At 38.0% G+C, this 22,940-nt stretch overlaps 1 protein-coding gene across 9 annotated transcripts in view; it reads right to left on the minus strand.

Moving 5' to 3' along the window:
* ZFYVE16 (zinc finger FYVE-type containing 16) overlaps positions 1–19,783 on the minus strand; it is a 56,816-nt gene extending 37,033 nt beyond the window's left edge. For 3 of the 9 annotated variants that reach the window (XM_027100730.1, XM_027100729.1, XM_027100724.1), the window contains exons 1-3: positions 18,845–19,014; positions 3,416–3,524; positions 506–2,778 (exon numbers count right to left, since the gene is read on the minus strand). In XM_027100730.1, coding sequence (XP_026956531.1) covers positions 506–2,778; positions 3,416–3,485 — 2,343 coding nt within the window. In that variant the 5' untranslated portion in view covers positions 3,486–3,524; positions 18,845–19,014. Of the gene's footprint in view, positions 1–505; positions 2,779–3,415; positions 3,525–18,844; positions 19,047–19,117 lie in introns of those variants that run through there. The other 6 variants (XR_003431627.1, XM_027100725.1, XM_027100732.1 and 3 more) reach the window with 6 other exon arrangements.
* Between the last annotated feature and the right edge of the window lie 3,157 nt (positions 19,784–22,940).

Below are 22,940 nucleotides of genomic sequence, written 5' to 3' on the forward strand. Positions count from 1 at the left end.
GAAAAAAATGCAATGTTATTTCTAGAGGCAACTCTTGAGTCCGTAGACTATTAAGGTAGTCAGAACACAAATGAGGTCACAGCTTCAGCGTTCTGAACCTTGTGCAAGCCAATCTGCTTTTTTTCTCAGTGTTTATCTCAAGTATCGAGCATAACACTAGCTGCAGAGTAGTCTTGAAATTAAGTATTCAAGGATAAACTGGAAGCTGACTGAATTCCGTGCATCTGACGTGTTCATGTTAGAGAGAGAATGAAACGTATTCTTAGATTTCACAAAAATTAGTGTTCCTCATTTCCCAGTATGTAATACCCATGACAATGTGACATTTATTCAAACCTCAAGCAATCTGTAAAATGACAGTGCTTTATACACTTCCACGTAGGTGAAAAACGATGATTTTAAACTAACTGAATCTTGTAATCATCTCTTTATCAGCTTTTTTGTCACATTAAATTTCATTTAAAATGTCCCAAAAGAATAAAAGACAAAGATTTTTATAGCTTACTTTTCCACATGCTCTGCAGTGATGTCGCCGTTTCGTAAAAGTAAATTTGACTTGGCAGTTCATACAATTTGGAGCTTCTGAATCAGGAACCCAAGTAGGTTGTTTCTGGCCCAAAACAAGGCCTTCTTTGCAAGTGTTTGCAGGCAGAGATTCTTCATTTGCAGTTACAAAACTGGATCCACCTTCAAAATTACTTTCTATATCAATGTAATTAGAATTGAAGCTAACCTGAGGATCAGTCACAGAATCTGTAGCACAGGTGGTTGGAACAATGGTATTTGCTATTCTGGGTTCACTTTCAGGCATATTTGGAACATCCAGCTTATTTGGTTCCTTTGAACTCCTTGTTCTTGATGGAACACTAAACAGTTGCTTAGGTCTGGCGCCTCCGACATGAACAGATTGACTGTTACTATCAGAGACTGATAATTCATTTGTAATCTCAGACTTACTGCTAGATAACACTTGTTCAACTGGAATTGCACTTTTTTCCCCTAAAGAAAGGCTACCATTTTCTGTTGTATTCTGTTTATCAACCGTTTCGCAAATCATATTAATACCAGGACTTTCCCCAGTAGCTCCTGCTTCAGCATTGAAATATATATTGTCGACATTTCCATCATCTGGGCCTTTCATATCTATCTGATTCATCTGAGATTTTGAGTCAGTTACATTTTCTTCAAATGGTTTTATGTTACTAGGCTGAAGATACTGTTCAGTTAGAAAGGCATCAAGTTCAGCATCACTAACTGGTGCACCACTTTTCATGCCTTCATCAATATTAAAGTAATCCAAATCTTGTCCACTGATATCATTGCTTGAAAAAGTGAAACCTTCACAACAATCAGGAGATTCTGGGGCATTAGCACCAGAAAGCTCTATTTGAGATTCTGCAGCTGTAGAAGAACTGGTGTTATCAGGGTAATCCAAAGACTCAACTCTAACTACCATCTGGTTAGAATCTGCCTTTCTATCTCCCATCTTTTCAATTAATGGCTGATGAGGTATGTTTTTACATTTTTCCTGTTTCAAAAGATCATTCTCCTTCAAAGGTTCCCCACCTGAAGTCATATTCTTCTGTATTTCTTCATGCACAGTCACTGCATCTTTTATATTATCTTTATATTCATGCTGGGGTAAACAATCACCATGAGCTTTATCTTCAATTAATGATCCACACAAAGACCCAGGTACTGGAAGACAGGACAATGAGGAATATGTATTTTCACTTGAAACATGTAAAGTTGAAGCAGAATCTTGGATTTCATCCTTATTATCTTTAAGACCTAAATTTCTTGAGTCTTCTTTTGCAGATTGTTTTATAAATATAGCAGTCCTATCTTCCTGAAAGGAAAAGTCAGGTAACTTGAAATTTTCATCTCTTAAATTTGAATCATTTAAGCATAAACCTCCATTTTTTGGAAGACTGCAAGACAAAGCACTTGTGCTGCCTCCTTCTTTTAAACATTCTGGGGCAGCTATGACTGGCACATCTACCTCCTCTTTTACCAAACAGCCATCAGCTTTTACTAATTCACATGGCTGGTTCTTGTCCTGTAGGTGGTCTTTGGCATCAAACATTTTGGAACTTTGTTGAGTCAAAGCAGATGGCATGTTGAAATCAACAACTGGTTCTAACTGATTAGAGATCTTTTTATCCTCTAAATTTTCTTTTCCGCTGTAATTACACGAATCTGAAAGTGTCGTATCTACTTTTATACCAAATTCTTTAGTTCCACTGATTTCTCTGTTTTGTAATTCAGAACTGACATCATTCTGTTCCTCTCTGACTGTATTATTACCATGGTCTGTTGAAGAAATACAGAAAGTTTCTGACACTGAAGATAAATCCAATCCAATCAAGGAATCTGCACTAGACTTAAAATCATCTGGCAATAATTTTTTAATATCTTCTTCACTATTAGTTACATGAACTAAGTTACCCATGTCACTTATCAGATCACAGACAGGTTTACTACATCGTCCCATATATAGAGGCTGGATTTCATCTGAAGTGCCACCATCCACAGAAGAAAGGAGATCAAGCCCTGTTACATTTTTTTCATTTTGTATAGAAGTTTGTCCCTCAAGTGTTTTTTCATTCAGGGCAATTTGATTTGTTTCATAGCCTGTTTCTGATGAGGCACAACAATTAATGCATTGTTGATCCTTTGGTAGCAGTGAAGTTAGCTGTGAGGAAGCCAACTCTGAAGAGACTGAATAGTGGTTAGAATCATATGAATTTTGTGCATCTTGGAGATAATCTTGTTCATCTAATTAAAATAGAAATATAATGTTAGTCAGGAGACCCAAATCAAAATTATTACAAAGACGTTATGGTTTCTACGACTTTTAAACTTTTTTTTAGACCAGAAATATATTACTCTCCTGCAAAATAGTAATAACCTCCAAAATTATTTTCACTTGGATTTAAACTACTTGGGGTTTTTACTTTTTAATGTAGATGTCATAATATGATAGAAATTCTACTCAAAATAACTCAGTTGCACTATAAAAACCAGACGAAGGAAGAGCTGAAAAACAATCTAACTTCTTTGTTCTGCCCTCCAGTTTCCTAGTCTTCATCCTAAGATGAGGAAAATACTATCTTTCATAGTAATGAAATACCAATTAATATAGAACTTTCAGGTTGCTTTCAGCTGGTTCGTATGTTGTTTTTAAAGGTCTTTCTTTTACCTAAACGTGTATCTGGAGAGAAACTTCTACCTTTCTTACTTCTATTTCTGGCTATTGGTTCTATTCAGTATAAGAATACACTAATTCGTTATAATAAGTGAATGTTTTACAGAAGATAACCATGTGACCAAAATTGAAACCAAGTTTTGCTAAGAGTACTAATTACGGACATTTTAAAATTACATTAATGGTAAAAATGAAAAACTGACAAACCTGGATTCTGTTCAAAATCATCGAGGAGTTTATCCAAGTCACTGACTGCTGCTTTAAAATAACTGTCCATCCTACTTGTAGACTTACTCAGAATTTAATTCTTGTGTGCCTAGAAAATACGAAGTATGATAGTTCATTTAATTCTCTGACATATAAATATTATACCATGTACTGCATGCCAAGAAACAGAGGCAGGGAATAGACACAAATAAAATTTAAGAGTATTGCTTTGAAGAATCTGTAATTTAGTTGGGGAAATTCCTCTATATATACAAAAATGACATGAAAACAAACTCTAACAACATAACATGCATACATAAACTATTTAAAATTTAAAACACTTATCTAAATAACTCATGGGTCAAAGAATGCATAGTTGAAAGCTATAAATAGTTGTAAGTACCATGTATCAAATAATATAAAATATACTACACACAAATAAAAATACTGCATGTAAAAACTTGCGAGATTCAGCAAAAGTGAATACTTAAAGACAGATACCTAGAGACTTAAATGCTTATACTAGAAAAAAAAGAATGAAAACAAATAAGCTAACAGCAGAAATTAAAGAAATAGAAAACAAGCATATGAGAGAGGTACAAGAAAACTAAAAGTTAGTTTTATGAATAAAGTAGAAGAACCTCTGATCTGTGGCAGGAGCTCCATCAAATAAGCCTGAGACACCTTGAAGGAATCTATCAATGACTAATGGGACAATATAAAAAGGACACAGGAGCTAAGTATCACTGGCTTAAATGGGACAAATGAACCTCAAATAAATGAAGACTACAAAGGACTGACCACAAATCAAATGGATTAAAAAAGACAAACAAACCAAGAGATCATAATGATACTAAAAACAAAACCAAAAACCACCACTCATTAGAGAGTTGCTAGGGCAGTAACCCTTTACTCTGAAAATTGATATACTAAGAGAAAAGAACTATGAATTTATCCTGCCCTTTATTTACAAAATGTACTTTAGGATAAGAAAACAGTTGGTGAGGAAGAATTCTTTAGATAAGAATTCCAGTTGATAAATGCAGAAAGATATTAAAATTTTTTAAATCATTTCTTCATAGTCCCTAAAACAATAAATGGACTACGCAATGGCTATCAATGGATGTTAAAACTGTTAGATGAAAGGTTGAGGGGAACTTTATAATGGTGGGATCAGGCCAACACATCTAAATCCAGTGACCAATTTCACCATCAATTAATGTGGAAGACATAGAATCACATACAAAATATTCCTGCCCAAAAAAACAAACAAAAAAACCCACAAAAAACCCCAAAAAACCTGAATCCAAATCTAATCAAGTTGTTAGCACTAACTGCATATTTACAGGAAATTCAAGGATAGAGGGACAAGTTAAATGATATCAAAAGAAAGCAATTGGCTAAATCCAGAAGGGGGAACACTTTTCAGCAATGTTCCTCAAACAGTTGATAGTGAATGACTTTTTTTTTTAAACTTCCAGTCTGTTACAAACTGTTACTTTTGTAAAACACAATAAAACAATACAAATTTTGCAATAATATACAAACAAAAAGATATAGATTATTAAACACATTTGAATGGTGCCCTGAGTAAGGAATAGGAGTGGGAAATGAAGGATAAAAGACAATAAACTACTGAAAGGGCTTTACTAGAGCCACTTATGATGGTCACCATGAACTGAGGACACATGAGGCTCAGAAAAAATGAGAGATACTTTAAAGATGGGTTAAAAAAATTATATAGAGCTTAAGAGAATTGAACAAACAGGAAGACCTATCTGAAGAAATAACCTAAAATGTAGCCCAGAGAGATGAGGAAGAAGAAAATATGAAAAAAGAAGTTAAAAAACATGGATGACAGAATGAGAATGGAGCCCCGTAAGGAGAACAGAGCATGGAACAAGTATGCTTGAAAAGATAATGCCAGGAATTCCAGAACTGATGAAAAACACAACAGATATAGGTAACCCATTACCAAGCAATATAAATACAGTTGACCCTTGAACTACATGGCTTTGAACTGCACAGCTCACTTATCTGCATATTTTTTTCAATAGTAAATACTGCAATACTCCACAGAGTTGGTTGAATCATGGATATGCAGGAACCATGGATACGGAGGGCTGACTATAGGTTGTATGTGAATTTTTGACTTGCAGAGAATCGGCACCCCAACCCTCACATGGTTCAATGGTCGACTGTAAAGAGAAGTCCACAGTTAGATACTCTACAGTGAAACTTTTGAACTCCAAGATAGAATAGCCAGAGAGAGAATGTCATCTTCAAAGAAACAATAATTACGCTAGCACAAGGTAAACTTCAGAACAATTCTCATTAACAATGGTATGCCATCCTATTCATTAAAGCATATTATTCTTTTATTTCCATTTTAAAATTTTATTTATACCATACATATACAAAAGTACATGAAAACACACAGGCACCAAAACAAATAAAAGGAACTTGGAGGAAGAGACAATATAGGAAGAAGAAAACGTCAAAGAAACTAATATTCTCAGAAAAAAAAACCAATGCGACTATGAAACAGCAACAGGAAGCCATACGTAAAGAATATGTGAAGAAAAAAGATCATGAAAATTGACAACACAAATCTTAAAATTCAACCGAGGCTTACAGAATGTAGTAAAAGCAGTGCTTAAAGGGGCACTTACAGCATTAAGTGCATATATTAAAAAAGAAAGATCTAAGAATCCATAATCTAAGCTTCCACCTTGGGAAATTAGAAAAAGAACAACTTAAGCCCAAAGTAGGTAGAAGGAAAGGTAACAAAGATCAGAGCAGAAATCAATGAAATTAAAAACAGGAAAATAGAGAAATGGAGAAAAACCACTGAAACCAAAAACTTTCTTTGAAAAAAGTAAAATTGATAAACTAGGCTAATTAAAATAAAAGAGAGACACAAATAACCAATATCGGAAGTGAAAGAGGGGTCATAACTATTGATACCATGGACACTTAAAGGAAAATAAAGCAATATTATGAACAATTCTATGCCCCCAAACTTGATCATTTTGATGAAATGGACTAATTCCTTGAAAAACACAAACTACCAAAATCCACACAAGGAAAAACAGACAACCTGAACAGTCTGTTTTAACAAAACTGAATCAATAATTAATAACCCTCCACAAAAAAAGTCATCAGGTCTAGATAGCTTCACTGGTGAATTTTACCAAATATTTAATGAAGAAATGATCCAAATCTTCCACAGTCTCCTCCAGAAAAAAAGAAGCACAGGGAACACTTCCTAACTCATTCTATAAGACCAGCATTACTCTAATACCAAAATCAGATAAACACATTACAAGAAAGAAAAATTACAGACCAATGTAACTTATGAACACAGAAGTAAAAACCCACAACAAAATATTAGCAAATCGAATCCAGTGATGTATAAACAAAATTATACACAACAACCAAGTGGGATTTATTCAGGTATGCAAGGCGGGTTCAACATTTGAAGATTAATCAATGTAATATACCACATCAACAGACTAAAGAAAAATTATCATATAATCATATGAACTGATGCAAAAGAAAAAGCATTTGACAAGACCCAATACTTACTCATGATAAAAGCTCTCAGCAAATTATGAGTAGAGGAGAACTTCTTCAGTTTGATGAAGAATATCCACAAAATACCTACAGCTACCCTTACACAATATATTTAGTGATGAGACACTAGATGCCCTACCCCCAAAGACTGGGATCAAGGAAAGGATGTCTTCTCTCACCACTCCTATTGCACATAGTACGGAAACCCTCACTAGTGTAATAAGAAAAGGAAATAAAAGGTACACTGTTTGGAAAGGAAGAAATAAAAATGTCTTTATTTGTGATGACATGATTTTCAATGTAGAAAATCTCCCCAAACTGACCCCCCAATATGGAAAAGTGAGTGTAATAGCAAGGATGCAGGATACAAGGTTAATATACAAAAGTCAAATGCTTCCTATATGAGCAAGGAACAGTTGGAATTTGAAATTTTAAAGAACAGCTTTTACAATATACCTCAAAAATTAAATGCCTAGATATAAGTATAAAATATATACAGGACCTATATGTGGAAAACTACAAAATGCTGACAAAAAATCAAAGAAGATCTAAATAAATGGAGATATAGTCCATGTTCATGGACAAGGAGACAATACTGTTAAGATGTTAGTTCTTCCAACCTGATCTGTAGACTCAGTGCAATCCCAATCAAAATCCCAGAAAACTATTTTGTAGAACTCAGGAAACTGATTCTAAAGTGTATATGGAAAGGCAAAGGACCTATAACAGTCAACACAATACAGGATACCTTGAAGATATTGTAGGTTTGGTTCCAGACCAGTGAATATCACAATAAAGTGAGTTGCACAAATTTCTTGGTTTCCCAGTGCACATAAAAGTTATATGGCATTTGTCCAAATGATTTAAAGATTTACACTATACTGTAGTTTATTGTGTGCAATACTATTATGTATAAGAAAACCAATGTACACACCTCAATTAAAAAATTCTTTATGCTAAAAATGCTAATCGTCATCTAGGCCCTCAGCAAGTTATAGTAGTAACATCAAAGATCACTGATCCCAGATCACCATAACAAATATAATAATAATGAAAAGTATGAAATACTGCAAGAATTACACCTTACATAAGAATGTATTTTAAATGGATAATAGAGGGGGAGTGGCTAAGACAGAGGAATAGGAAGACCTTGAGCTCACCTCCTCCCGTGGGCACACCAAAATTACTACTTAAAGAGCAACTATTGATGAGAACTAGCAGAAATGATCTTCTACAACTTAATATAAAGAAGGGACCCCAACAAGATGGGGAGGAGAGGTGGAAACATGGTACAGTCAAGACACATACCCTTGGGTGGGTGATCCATAAGCAGCAGGGTAATTACAACTGCAGAGGTTCTCCCCAAGGAACAAGGGGCCTGAGCTCCATGTCAGGTTCCCCAGCCTGGGGGTCCTACACCAGGAGAATGAGCCTCCTAAAACATTAGGCTTTGGGCTTACATTCAGGATAGCCAGAGGGCTGGGGGAAATAGAGCCTTCACTCTTAAAAGTGTGCACACCAAATCACACATGCTCTGAGATCCAGGGCAGAAGCAGTAATTTGAAAGGAGATTTGGTCAGACCCACTTGCTGATCTTAGAGAGACTCCTGGAGAGGCAGGAGGCAACTGGAACTTACCCTGGGGACATAGATGCTGGCAGCAGTCATTTTGGGGAGCTCATTCTACCATAAGGACACTGGTGACAAGAAGCGCCATTTTGGAATCCTCCCTCTGGCTTATCAGCCATGGGATCTGGACCTAACCAACAGCAGGCCAGCATCAGCTCCAGGACATCCCAGACCTCACAGCCAACCATGTCAGGAACCAGCCCTGCCCGCCAACAGGCCAACACCAGCCTCAGGACCAGGCTCCGCCCACTAATGGCCAGCACTAGTGCTGGCCCAAGCACCTCATGACCCAGCCCTGCCCACCAGCAGTCTAGCATCAGGACTGGGACACCACAGGCCATGCAGCCAGTCACGTCAGGACCTGGCCCTGCTCAGGGCATGGCAACCAAACCAGACAAGGGGTCAGCCACACCCACCAGGACACCCACAGCAGTCACCCCAACAAAACAGAAGGGCCCATGCAGTCCACCTAGAGGGCACTCCCTAGAGCAGATAGGCCTGGGGATGAGAGGGGAGTATGCTGCTGGGCATCATAGGACGTCTTCTACATAAGGTCATTTCTCCAAGATCAGGAAGCATACCCAACCTACCAAATACACAGAAATAAAGACAGAGAATTAGGCAAATGAGGCAACAGTGGAATATGTTCCAAAGGAAGGAACGAGATAAAACCCCAGAAGAAGAACTAAGTGGCGATAAGTAATCCACTTCATAAAGAGTTCAAGGTAATGATAATAAAAATGCTCAAAGAACTCAGGAAAAGAATGGATGAGCACAGTGAGAAGTTGGAAGTTTCCAACAAAGAACTAGAAAATATAAAGAACCAAACGGAGTTGAAGAATACAATAACTGAAAGAAAAAAAATACTCCAGAAGGAATCAGCAGTAGACTAGATGATACAGAGGAACAGATCAGTGAACCAGAAGACAGAGTAGTAGAAATCATTCAAGCTGAACAGGAGAAGAAAAAACGAATTAAAAAAAAAAAAAGAGGACAGCTTAAGAGACCTCTAAGACAACATCAAGTGTACTAACTTTGCATTATAGGAGTTCCAGAAGGAGAAGAGAGAGAGAAAGGGGCAAAGAACATATTTGAAGACATAATAGCTGAAAACTTCCTTAACCTGGGAAAGGAAACAGACATTCAGAACCCACAGAATCAAGGAATCACAGAGAGTCCCAAACAAGATCAATCCAAAGAGAACAAAGACATATGGAAATAAAATGGCAAAACTGCCATCTGTAACAACATGGATGGAACTAGAGGGTATTATGCTAAGTGAAATAAGTCAAACAGAGAAAGACAATTACTATATGATTTCACTTATATGTACAATCTAAAAAACAAATGAACAAACACAACAAAAGAGAAAGAGTCATATATATAAAGAACAAATCCCCCTTGCCAGAGGGAAGGGTGATGGGGGGAGGAGAGAACTAGATGAGGGAGACTAAGAGGTAAAAACTTCCAGTTACAAAATAAATAAGTCATGGGTATGAAATGTACAGGGTGGGGAATACAGTCAATAATTATTTAATATCTTTGTATGGTGAAAGATGGTAACTAGAGTTATTGTGGTGATCATTTTGAAATGTATAGAAATATCAAATCACTATGTTATGTACCAGGAACTAACATAGTACTGTAGATCATTTATACTTCAAAAGCAAACAAACAAACTCAGAAAAACAGATCAGATTTGTGGTTACCAGAGGCAGGGGGTGGAGGGAGGGGGAACTGGATGAAGGTAGCAAAAAGGTACAAACATCAGTTATAGGATAAATAAGTACTAGGGATGTAATGTACAGCATGATAAATATAATTAACATTGCTGTATGTTATATATGAAAGCTGTTGACAGTAAACCCTAAGAGTTCTCATAACAAGGAAAAAAATTTTTTTCTATTTCTTTAATTTTGTATCTATATGAGATAAAGGATGTTCACGAAACTTACTCTGGTAATCATTTCATGATGTATGTAAGTCAAATCATTATGCTGTACATCTTAAACTTAGATAGTGCTGTATGTCAGTTTTATCTCAATGAAACAGGAAGAAGAAATAAATTAAAAATAAAATGGATGAGACTAAATGTAAAATGCAATATTCTAAAAACTTCTTGAAAAAGCATAAGAGGAAATCTATATAACCTTGGGTTGGTGATTTTTTTTTTTTTTTTTTTTACGGTACACGGGCCTCTCACTGCTGTGGCCTCTCCCGTTGTGTAGCACAGGCTCTGGACAGGCAGGCTCAGTGGCCATGGCTCACGGGTCCAGCTGCTCTGCGGCATGTGGGATCCTCCTGGACCGGGGCACAAACCCATGTCCCCTGCACCGGCAGGCGGACTCTCAACCACTGCGCCACCAGGGAAGCCCCAGTGATGAATTTTTAAATATAACACCAATGGCATGAGACATGAAAGAAAAAAATTGATAAGTTGGACATTATTGAAGTTAAAAAAAAATCTGCTCTGAAAAAGACACTGTTAAGAAAATGAGAAGACAAGCCACAGAGTGGGAGATAATATTTGCAAAACACATAACTGATAAAGGACTTGTGTCCGAAGTCCTCAAAAAACTCTTAAAATTCAATAATTAGATAACAATCCAATTAAACAATGGGCAAAAGTTCTGAACAGATACCTCTCCGAAGAAGATATAAAGTTTGCCCAACAAGGACCTACTGTATAGCATAGGGAACTCTGCTCAATACTCTATAATAACCTAAATGGGAAAAGAATTTTAAAAAGAATGGATACATGTATATGTATAACTGGATCACTCTGCTGTACACCTGAAACTAACACAAGATTGGTAATCAACTATACTCTAAAATAAAAATTTAAAAAGATATAAAATTTGCAAATAAGCATATGATAAAATGCTCAATATCATTTATCTTTAGAGAACTACAGATTTAAATAATGAGATACCACTTCATATCTATTACAATGGTTGAAATACAAAAAACTGACAATACCAAATGCCCCAAGGATGCCAAACAGCAGGAACTCTCATTTATTGCTGATAGGAATGCAACATGGTACAGCCACTTTGGAAAACACCTTGGCAGTCTCTCACAAAACTAAACATAGTCTTACCATATGAACCAGCAATCATAATACTGGGTATTTACCCAACTGATTTAAAGATTTATGTCCACATAAGAACTGAGATGTGAATGTTTATAGCAGCTTTATTCATAACTGCCAAAATGTGGAAGCATCCAAGATGTCCTTCAGTAAGTGAACGACTAAATAAACTCTGGTACATCCATGCAATGGAACATTATTCAGTGATACAAAGAAATGTACCATCAAGCCACAAAAAGATGGATGAATCTTAAATGGGTATTGCTAAGTGAAAGAAAGCAGTCTAAAAAATCTCTATACTGTACAATTCTAATTTTATGACATTCTGGAATGGGTAAAACTAGAGTGACAGTACACACATCAGTGATTGCCAGTGCTCTGGAGTAGGGGAGGACTGAACAGCTAAAGCAAAGTGGATCTTTTAGGGTGGTGAAACTATTCTGTATAATACTATAATGGTGAATACAAGACATTAAGCATTTGTCAGTACCCATACAACTTTATAACACAAAGTATAACCTCAATGTACGCAAATTTTAAAAAATGTTTAGAAGGTTGGGGGACTCAGTTGGAATGCAGAATGTGAAAAAAAGTCTAAATGCATTACGAATGTATAAAACAACCATGCTGAAGGGGGTAGAGAAATAAAGTTCTACCTTCGGAAATAAGTGGAGTCTAAAGGCAACACAAGCATTGTACTCTAGTTGATAAAGTTGTTTCTCCTGGGGGTATAGGTTAATTCTGAAACCATCATACACATATGCTGGAAATGAAATTAAATAAATGGATGGCTGATGGTGGGAGTGAGGTTTCCACTTTTGGAGGGGAAGGTTACATATAAGCAAGGGGAGGAAGCTAGAATGATCCATGTGGTAATGAATTTGAGTTGGAGACATCAGTATAAATTCATGTTTAGCTTAATATGGACACAGATGGTTACACATTTGTAATAATTTTTTGTTTGAAATATTTGTAGATATTAGCATAAACCATATCTCTTGCTCCATCAGCTGAAAGGGCCTAAAAGCAAGACGTCTTAGTGGCAATAAGCACACTAGTGCCCAGATCTTGGTTTCTCCAACAAAAGGAACCAAGGCTCCTTGGAGAAATCGCTGATTGTTAAGACTGGGACAGGAAATATACAAGATGAGCATGGAGTATCTTATAATGCTGGAAAGTAAAGAAATGCATGTGCACATACATGCACACACATAATGAAGGAGGTATGTCAAAATTTGCCTCCCATTCAGTCTTTCTCAGGAAACTACTAGAAGATGTACTTTGCCAACATGAAGGCGACACCAAGAAAGAAAAAAGACCTGACATCCTGGAAACAGGTTATCCCACAGAGGGCAGAGAAAAATGAAATTCACAGATAAGCATAAAAGGACACTTCAGGAAGATAGCTGTACAACAGGCCTAGAGAGCAACCCATCAAGATGGAGGCAGGGTGACAGACAATTACAGGAAAGATATTGCAAAATAAACAAACAGATAATCTGATGTGTGTGAATCTACCAACAGGAGATTTACACATCTTGCCTGAAAGGTTGTTAATACATTAAATAAAAGATATGAAAAGATATATTAAAAAACCAAGATGATTATGAACTCTAGGAAAAACACAGAATTATATAAGAAAGGAAGTATCATCACAATATACTACCTGGCTCAGCTGTACACAATATTTACATAAATGATGCAAACACTAAATAATAATTTAACTAAAAATTAACATATAACTAATTTGCAAATATAAAGGAGGGGAGAAGTGCAGTATTTAAACGTGGAGGCTGGTGTAACAAACATAAATTCCCGGGCTTCCCTGGTGCTGCAGTGGTTGAGAGTCCGCCTGCCGATGCAGGGGACACGGCTTCGTGCCCTGGTCCGGGAAGATCCTACATGCCGCGGAGCGGCGGGGCCCGTGAGCCACGGCCGCTAAGCCTGCGCGTCCGGAGCCTGTACTCCGGAACGGGAGAGGCCGCAACGGTGAGAGGCCCGCGTACCGCAAAACAAAAACAAAAACAAAAACATAAATTTCCATCTTCTATAATAGGAAGTTGGTAAATCACGTCTAAAACTATGGTAGGATGGGGGTAGGGAGGAGAAATAGCTGTATATGAGAGCAGGTTATTTAAAAACCTAGAGGTGGAAGAGTTAAATAGTCGCTGACTGTGGGGCAGCCTTTCTCAGTAAGGGTTCTGTGAGAGAATTAAGCCTTGATGCCCCTAAGGCATCCACTTTACGTAATGAATTAACATCTCTCCTGTGCATCTGAAGTGTTACTGCAGCTGACCCTTGAACAATGGGGTTTGGGTGCTGACACTTCACGAAGTCCTATATAACTTACAGGCAGCCCTATGTATCCACAGTTCCTCAGTAAGTGAGATTCCTGTCTGTATCCATGGATTCAACCAAGCAGGATGGTGTAGTACTGTAGTATTTATTTACTACTGGAAAAAGCCGCGTATAAGTGGGCCTGCCCTTCAAACTCGTGTTGTACAAGGGTCTACTGTAGTTATAAATCACCCTTGGGAGAACTGAGAAAATAGTTACTCATGTTATTTTCTGTGTTTGTGATTCCAAAGAGGAACAATTAGAAAAGCTGCTTCTGTAGAGTGGGATTCAGGGAGAGAAGGATGAGGGCAGAGGGCTATTGTTTTTCACTGTAAGTCTTGTAGGATTATTTGACTCTTTAAATTATGTACAGGTATCCCTTTGATAAACATAAATATTACCTTAAAATAAATATAATAGCAAAAAGCAATAAAGGAACTGTGAATACAAAATGTATTTTTAAAAAAATAAAGCACAGAACTCAAAGGTGTAGAAACAGTTCTCATTAGAAAAAGCCCAATAATTTTTCTTAAAAATTATAGAATTTATTACATAATATCTACTTAAAAAGTATTTCTATGTAAATGGCAATGTACTAGTAATTATTATGTTCTTTGAGTCACCTAAAAGATACAAAACAAGGTAGGATAATTAAATAATAATATAATCTAACAATTTGTAAAAGGTATGACATTGAAATCTTTTGACATGAAATCTTATTAAACTGCACATACTTCCCATTTCAATCAAGATTTACTTACTGTGCCAGTAATCTACCCTTGTACAGAAGACACAAAAGAAATATAAGATATATTCCCTATTCTAAGGAAGTTTATTTATGTGTGCATATGATAACTTGTTTTAGGTAGTATCTTTACTCACTTGGCCATTTATGTATTCATAATTTTATAAACAAATATTTACAATATTTACTCTGCAAAAATGATTTTTAAAAATCTCTTCATGAGTAAAACCAAATTGGCAACAACATGGAAGATTTGTCAGAAAACAACAAAACCAACAGTAAGGAGACTCCTAAAATGGTTAAGGTGAGAGATGATGAGGGCCTGAACTGAGACAGGGCAGATGGAAAGGAAACATATAAAAGCGGCTGTTCCCATAGGGAACAGAACAAGGTGGAGGTGTCTGAGGAGTTTAACTAACATGATGAAGATATAAATTAGAAAATCAATGGTCAGGTAAACCTATTTCTGAGCTGGGGCCCATTCTGTTGTGACTTCTACTCCACACGAACACTTTCTATCTTAGTAGACACCTTCTCTTGTATATCAGGGTAAAGTGCAGGAAATAAAAACTACTCTAGGTATTTTCAACAAGAAGGTGTTTAATGCAGTGAATTGGGTGCTTAAAAAAAAATCATTGGAAGCAACTGACATGTCCTTCAGTAGGTAAATGAATAAATAAACTGTGGTACATCCATACAATCGACTATTATTCAGCACTAAAAAGTAATGGCTGGGCTTCCCTGGTGGCGCAGTGGTTGAGGGTCCGCCTGCCGATGCAGGGGACAAGGGTTCGTGCCCCGGTCCGGGAAGATCCCACATGCTGCGGAGCGGCTGGGCCCGTGAGCCATGGCCGCTGAGCCTGCGCGTCCGGAGCCTGTGCTCCGCAACAGGAGGGGCCCCAGCAGTGAGAGGCCCGCGTACCGCAATAAAAAAAAAAAAAAAAGCGGCTAAAGAATGGGAACTTTTGGGGAGTGAAAGCAAGGGAGAAAGCTAGGATTACTGACAGGTTGCCATCGCTAGTGACTGGGTAGACAGAGGTAGCACTGACCATAACAGGCAATACAAAGAGGAGCAGGACTGAGGGAAAACACGAGTGCACGTTTGGACTGGTGTTTGAAGTACCTTGAGAACATTCTGGGGGAGATGTCCGATAGGCTGTTGAATATAAGGATCTGGAATGCAGGAGAGAAGTCTGAGATAGATAAAGATTTGGGAATTGGCAGCACATAGCTGTTAATAGATGAAATCACCTAGGAAGAGAATATAGAAGAGGATAGGAGCCTGACATCAGATAACTAAAGGTCACAATTGGTGTTCTTAAAGCCACTCTGAAAAAACTTTGCCCATAGTTCTATGTACTTCCATGAAAAAATATCCAATATATAATGCTAAAAGACAAAAAAATCAAATTGTAAAACTTCATGCATAGTACAAATCCATTTTTACAAATAAGTTGTAAAAAAAATTATAGTATTAGCAAAGTCACAAGAAAAAAAAATACAGAGGAGAAAACACCAAACTTTTCACAATGGTGTCTGAGATTATGTAAGCATAACATCTATATTACATGTTCTTATAGTATTTTTTTAACAAAAATATACTACTTCTATAAACAGGAAAAAAGATAATTTTGTTCCTTTCCTTCAAAAAAAATGATAGCATGTATCCTTATAATGTAAAAAGATAATACAAATCTGTTAGAAAAACACTTGGACACTGGACCATAAATGGGCAAACAATATGAACAGATAACTAGTAAGATTATGAAAAAACATTCAATGTACAACCTGCATTACCAAAGTAACACAAATCAGAATACATACCATTCACTGCCTACTAGATCAGAATATGATCTTTTTAATAATAAAAGTACTCAATGTTGGTAAGTGTTTGATAAAAAGAGCATCTCAGACACGGCTGATAGGAAATAAACTGGTATACTCACTCAGGGGAACAATGTGATAATATGCATCAATCGATTCAAAAAGATTCCTAACATTTGATCTAACGATTCTCATTTCATAAATTCAAGAAAATAATCCAAAACAAGTGAAAATATGCAAAGATATTTTGCAAAATCATTAATTGAAACAATCTAAACACCGATATTAGGACACAGAAAATTATGTAGGCATCATAAGTGATGTTTATGTCTATCAAAACTTTTTTTTTTAAGTATATACTCTATGGCCTAGCAATTCCACTTCTAGAGAAACACTAGTACTTAGGCTCAAGAACACATTATAAAGAACTTTCAATGTTGCAATGTTTGTAATAGTGAAAATTGCAAAGAACCTAACAGCTCATCAATACAAGAATGATTAAATCAGCTTTTTAAAACTGTGGTCTGAGGAACCCTAAAGACCCCAAGAGCTTTCGGCGGGTGAGGGCCTTTCTGTTCCAAATACCGATCTGTGCAAGGATGGATTTTCTTAGTATGCTTCAGTTTAAACAAGGTAGCGCACCAGACTGAAGGGCAAAGCAAATATGAGAATCTAGCCGTCTCCTATAAAGCCAGACATTAAAGTGACCTACTAAAAATGTAAAACAATGCCATCTTTCTCACTAAATTTTTTTTAAAAATATAGTTACTTTAAACAATATAATTTAATTCAATATATAATGGGTTACTGTTATTTTTAAATGAATAAGTAAAAATTTTTTAATTTTCTGAGTTTTAATTTCTAAAATGGTATATATATACTGCATTAGAAAACAAAAACTCTTCTAGTCCTCGATAATTTTTAAGTGTATAAAGGGCTCCTGAGACCCACTGGATTAAATAAACTGTGATACCATCATATTATGTAATATTATAACTGGGGATGATAATTAAAAGGGAATTTATATTTATCTGTAATGTAACTGTTTCAAAAGACACTTTGCTCATGTATCAGTTGTGTAATCAAAAATCATAAAGTCATGTCTGTGAAGCTTTTTAAAAATATGGGGAAATGCTTAAAATATAATTTTAAGCAAGAAAAGCAGGCAATCCAACTGTATATAAAATCTCATTATTTCAATTAAGAAAATGCCACGGGAAAAAAAAGACTCAGGTGAAAACTCAAAATTAACTATTGTTGATTACCTTTAAACATGGAATTAAAGTTGATTATTTTTCCTTATTCTTTATTATATTTAATTTTTTTACACTAAACATGCGGTTTAATATCCAGAGGAGAAAAAAGGGAAATTAGGTGAAAAATTGTATATAGTTCTACTAGATCAAACCACTGAACTTGTGCCAGTTCAAAAGACAAGCTCAAAATAATAAATTAAGGAACCTAATTCGATCAACAAACTGCCTATTTTATTAAAGGAAAAATATTAAGTTATCAAATGTATGGGCTGGTTTCCACACGAGTCAAACTAACAAGAACTCCCTTAGTCTGGAATATAGTATCATGCAGTCACGGTAGTACAAATAAGTTTATAGTTTAAAAGTTAGATCATCTTTTACCATTTTTCAAAGGTACTAAAGAAAAGGTAGACGAAGGGACACTAGCGCGTCCTTCTGGTCTAAAACGATGAGAAAATGCGTCGGTGCGAGAATGGGCTTTGCTAGAGCACGGGCGGCGGTGACAGATTCCTCTGCGGGGGCAGAGTCATTTCAGCGCAGAGGCTACCACTCACTCCTCGGGAGCGACAGCCCCTCCTGCAGGCTCAGCCCCTTCCCTGGAGGGACAGGCGGCCCTGGGGGCTCTTCTCCCTTCATCCGCTGCAGCCTGGGGGTTGTTCCCCCGGCAGCGCCCAGCACTCCTGGAGGCCCGGGTGGGTGGGACCCGGCAAACAGCGGCCGTGATTGCCATCCTGGCCTGGTCCGGCCCAACAGGCTTTACCGAGGAGCCGCGAGGTTTGAGAGTCCTTATTTCCCAGCCAGCTCAGGGGGGCTCGTAAAAGGAATGGGTCGGGGGCTCAAGGCTCGGCCCCTGGAGGAACAGGAGGGCCAGACCCAGCGCCTAGGGCAGCGCGACCAGCGGTCACCCCGCCCCCTCCCCGAGGGCAGCAGGGGTGAGGAGAGGCCAAGACGCCTGTTCCAGGGGGCTCTTACCTCCCCACACCCCTGCGGAGCTCTGTGAGGCTTGACGAGACGCCGCGTTAAGGAGTGAAGAGCGACCCCGGCCGGGAATCCAGGGTGTGCGCGATGTCGGCTCAAGGTTTGTTGCCCCCCTACCCCCCGACCTAGGGAGAGCAGACAGCGCAGGCGCAGAGAAGGCATTCTGTGCCTCACACGCCCCCTCCTTCTGCGTCCGCGGCCTCCCCGCTCACGAGGCGCCTGCGCGCTGCCATGCCGGTTCTAAGCCCAGGGCGCCGCGCTTCTTACCGGAAAGGCCTGAGGAGGTTATGGGGTGACTGGGGTGACTGGGGCTCCTGAAGATCGGCCGTAGGTCGGGACTCGGTTTCCCGCTAGAAGCCTTGGAGCCGGGATCGGGAGACGACTGCGTCCGTGTCCGGCTTCCTCTGCCCTTCGCTGACCTAGACGCAGCTTCCCCCGCCCCCAGCCTCCTGCGTCCTGCGGCCTGTACTGGACACACCCGCCTGCTGGGCAGCCAACGCGGCCTGCTCCCCCCAGCGCTGCTGTCTTCCTGGAAAAAACCTCACTTTTTTTGCTTCGGGCTGGTTTTGCAACCACCCGCAGCCCCCTTCCCCCTCACACCCTGGCAGCAACCAAAATGCTCCTACCCCGCTGCCAAGCCTTAAGCCCTCCAGACGACTGGCCATTCCCAAGGGCTCTGCCTTTGCCTCTCCTTGCTTTAGTTCTGCTTTTCTGACAGTGGCCGCGAGAACAGCTGCCTCCCCGGTCTGAAAACAAAAGCTAACTCATCCGGAAAGTAAATGGCAATCATGTGATGTATATTTGTGCTTGTTTGAGCTTTACTGTGTTCACCACAAGCTTCCTATAAACTTAAATAAGGGAAGAAGAGACATCTGTGTGAGGTCAGGGTATTACAGACTGGGGAAAAGAATCCGTCGGTTGCCAAAAGGTTTTACCGGTTCAGAATTCATACTGCTCTTTCAAAAATTTCAAGAGTTTTAGTATCTCAGGAATATGTAAGTCTGATGTAATTTGCGGTGAAAGATTTGAGAATCAGCGTTCAAATCCCAAATATGCAAATTGGACAAGCATGGTTACTGATCTTTCAAACATACTTCGTCTTGATTTTCCCAAATTCTGAAATGAAATGGTGTGGCTTTAGTTCAACGATGAAACTTGTATTGATTGCTTAAAATAATTTATTGAGCATCTGCTATGTGACAGACACTGTGTTAAATGCTTTGCTTAGGTCATCTCATTTAATCCTAAGAATAATCCTGCGAAGAACAGCATGCATTTTCTCTACTATGTGTCCGGTGTTGCTCACAGATAAATAAAATGGGGTCACTACCCTTATAGAAACACAGTCTTACAGCAAAGATGCATGTATACAAGTACATATTTGAGATAGAAGTATTTATATTGCACAGTGTGAGGACAAAGACTAGAAATAGGAAACACTAAGACCTTAAACAGGTAAATGGGAAAAATATATACATGAACAGTCAATTCACAAAATAAGGAATTTAAATGCCTACTGCATATTTTACTAATGTTCAAACTCATTAATAATGAAAAGAAGACAAAAGAGGTATTATTTCCCATGGGTCTAGTTTGTTTACATTGTGAATAGACTCCATTGGTGAGGGTAGAATGAAATGAGCACTCATACCCTGTTGGGTATGAATTAAGTTGGGGATATAAATTAAGACAAAGATTTTGGAAAGTTACTTGTCAAATCATATCAAGAAATGTTCACATGACCTAATTCAGTACCTTCTGTTTTGGAAATTATAAGGAGATATTTCAGAATACAAAGATTTAGATGAGTAACAGTAAGGAAAGTAAACAAGGTACCAAAACCCAATTACCTTTCACATATAAATTGTACTTTGTATCACATTTATTTTTTATGGGTGTTTCCTCTATACAGTGCATTATGCTAGGAGTTGTAAGGACTGTAACGATGGATAATTTATGATTTTTGCCCTGAAGAAGTTCACAATCCACTGTGTCATTTATTTATTAACGTAAATAGCTGAGAGATTGCTGCAGTATAGTAAAATTACAAGAGCTTTGTATAGATTCTTGGTCAAATTTTCTGTGATTTCCTTTGTTGGTTGAAATAAAGAAGAAAGCTACACATCAAATGCAATGTCAGATAAAATATTAAGGAAAAAGAGTCCTTGGCAAAAGTTGAGTAATATTACTGACATATTCAATGTATCATCTTCTACCTAAAGATTCTATTTATAACTAAATGTTTTCTGGACTTGGGGAAAGTCATCATCCTAGTTATAACATACTTGGTCAATATATTCCTTAGACTAACTAGTCATCACTTGGATCATCAGCAGTTTTTATTATTTTGAAAGGTAACCAGGATCCTGATGATTTTAAGAGGCTTAAATTCCATTGTAATATGAACTTCCAAAGCTGTTCCCTTTTCATAAGTAAACTGGGTGGAGAAAATACCAGAAGCAAAAGAAAATAACTATTACAATTATTCATTTGTTTCATGGCTGGTCTGAGACTAACAAGCAGTTTTAGAACAAAGGATTCATTGCTCCAAAATACAGAATGTGACATGCAACTGTTAGTTACCCATCTGCATTTAAGTGATATATAACCACACTAAAACACCCATGTTACAAGGAAAAGAGCTGAAACAGCTTTTTTAAAAATTGTCTGCTGGTCTAGGGCCAATAGGATCAGCTATTTGGAACAAAGTCACCAATGAAGAAATGGTTATAGTTTTGGTGACCGTGCGAACTAGTGTTTAAAAATGCATAGAAAAAGTTTGGAAGGAATTCCACTAAAATATTAACTCTATTTTTGGAAGGTGAAATTATGAGTGATTTCTCCCTCTTCTTTCGAGTGTTCCATATTTTCCAGGTTTTTTTGTAATGAGAACATATTACTTTAATAATCCAAGAGGAAAACTGGAATGATTCCTTTTTAAAAGTATTGCTGAATTCATAATTGAGCCAACCAATTACCTTATATTCATTATGCAATCTCTGCATACAATATATTGCATGACTGTGAGTCATCAGAGGGAAATATACCCGAAAGGATTGATGAGCACTTGTGTCTGGATACTGTCTTAGAGGTGGTGCAAGGTACAGTGATTCCCAGGACAGATGTTTTGTTTTGTTTTGTTTTTAACACATTTATTTATGTATTTTTGGCTGCGTTGGATCTTCATTGCTGCTCGGGCTTTCTCTAGTGGCGAACGGGGGCTACTCTTCGTTGCGGTGTGCGGGCTTCTCATTGCGGTGGCTTCTCTTGCAGCGGAACACGGGCTCTAGGTGCACGGGCTTCAGTAGTTGTGGCGCACTGGCTCAGTAGTTGTAGCGCACGGGCTTAGTTGCTTCGCAGCATGTGGGATCTTCCCGGACCAGGGCTCGAACCCTTGTCCCCTGCGTTGGCAGGTGGATTCTTAACCACTACACCACCAGGGAAGTCCCCGGGGCTCAGGTTTGATACAGGTTCAACATCATGACATGGGTTCTCTTGTTGAGGGGGGTCAGATTTCTTTGCCAAATATTTCTAGTTCTCTCTTCTGGACACGTGATGGCGGGGTATCTTCTGGCCCCCTTGTGGTTGAATAGGGCCAAGTGACGGATTGAGGCAAATGAACTGTGAGAAGTGACATGTGTCTTTCTAGACTGGATATTTTACTTAGCAATGTGAGGCTCTCCAGAGCCTCCTTTCCCTCTGGGACAGCAATAGACCAGACTTGATACTGTGGCCACTCCATTAGTGTGAGTACTTGAGGGATTCCAGAGCACTTCTAGAACAAGAAATAAAGCTTGTTGTTATATGCCACTGAGATTTGGGGTAATTTGTTACTGCAACATAGCTTACTTAGCCTGTCACGGCAGATAAACTTTGTTTTATGTCTCTGAGATTTGGGCGTGGCTATTCTGAACCATATACCAGGGTGGTGTCTCAATGACGCTATTTACGGCAGCATCGTTTCCCAATGTGTTTTGCCTTCACAAATAAATTATTCTATACTTACAATTATTATGATTTACCAGGTAAATACATTTTGTTGTAAACACATGCTTAACCTCTACTACTACTAAGAATGATAGTGAATATT

Source organism: Aethalodelphis obliquidens, unplaced genomic scaffold, assembly GCF_003676395.1.
Source record: "Aethalodelphis obliquidens isolate GAN/ISIS:26980383/991018 unplaced genomic scaffold, ASM367639v1 scaffold4, whole genome shotgun sequence".
In the NCBI taxonomy this organism is placed as follows: domain Eukaryota; kingdom Metazoa; phylum Chordata; class Mammalia; order Artiodactyla; family Delphinidae; genus Aethalodelphis; species Aethalodelphis obliquidens.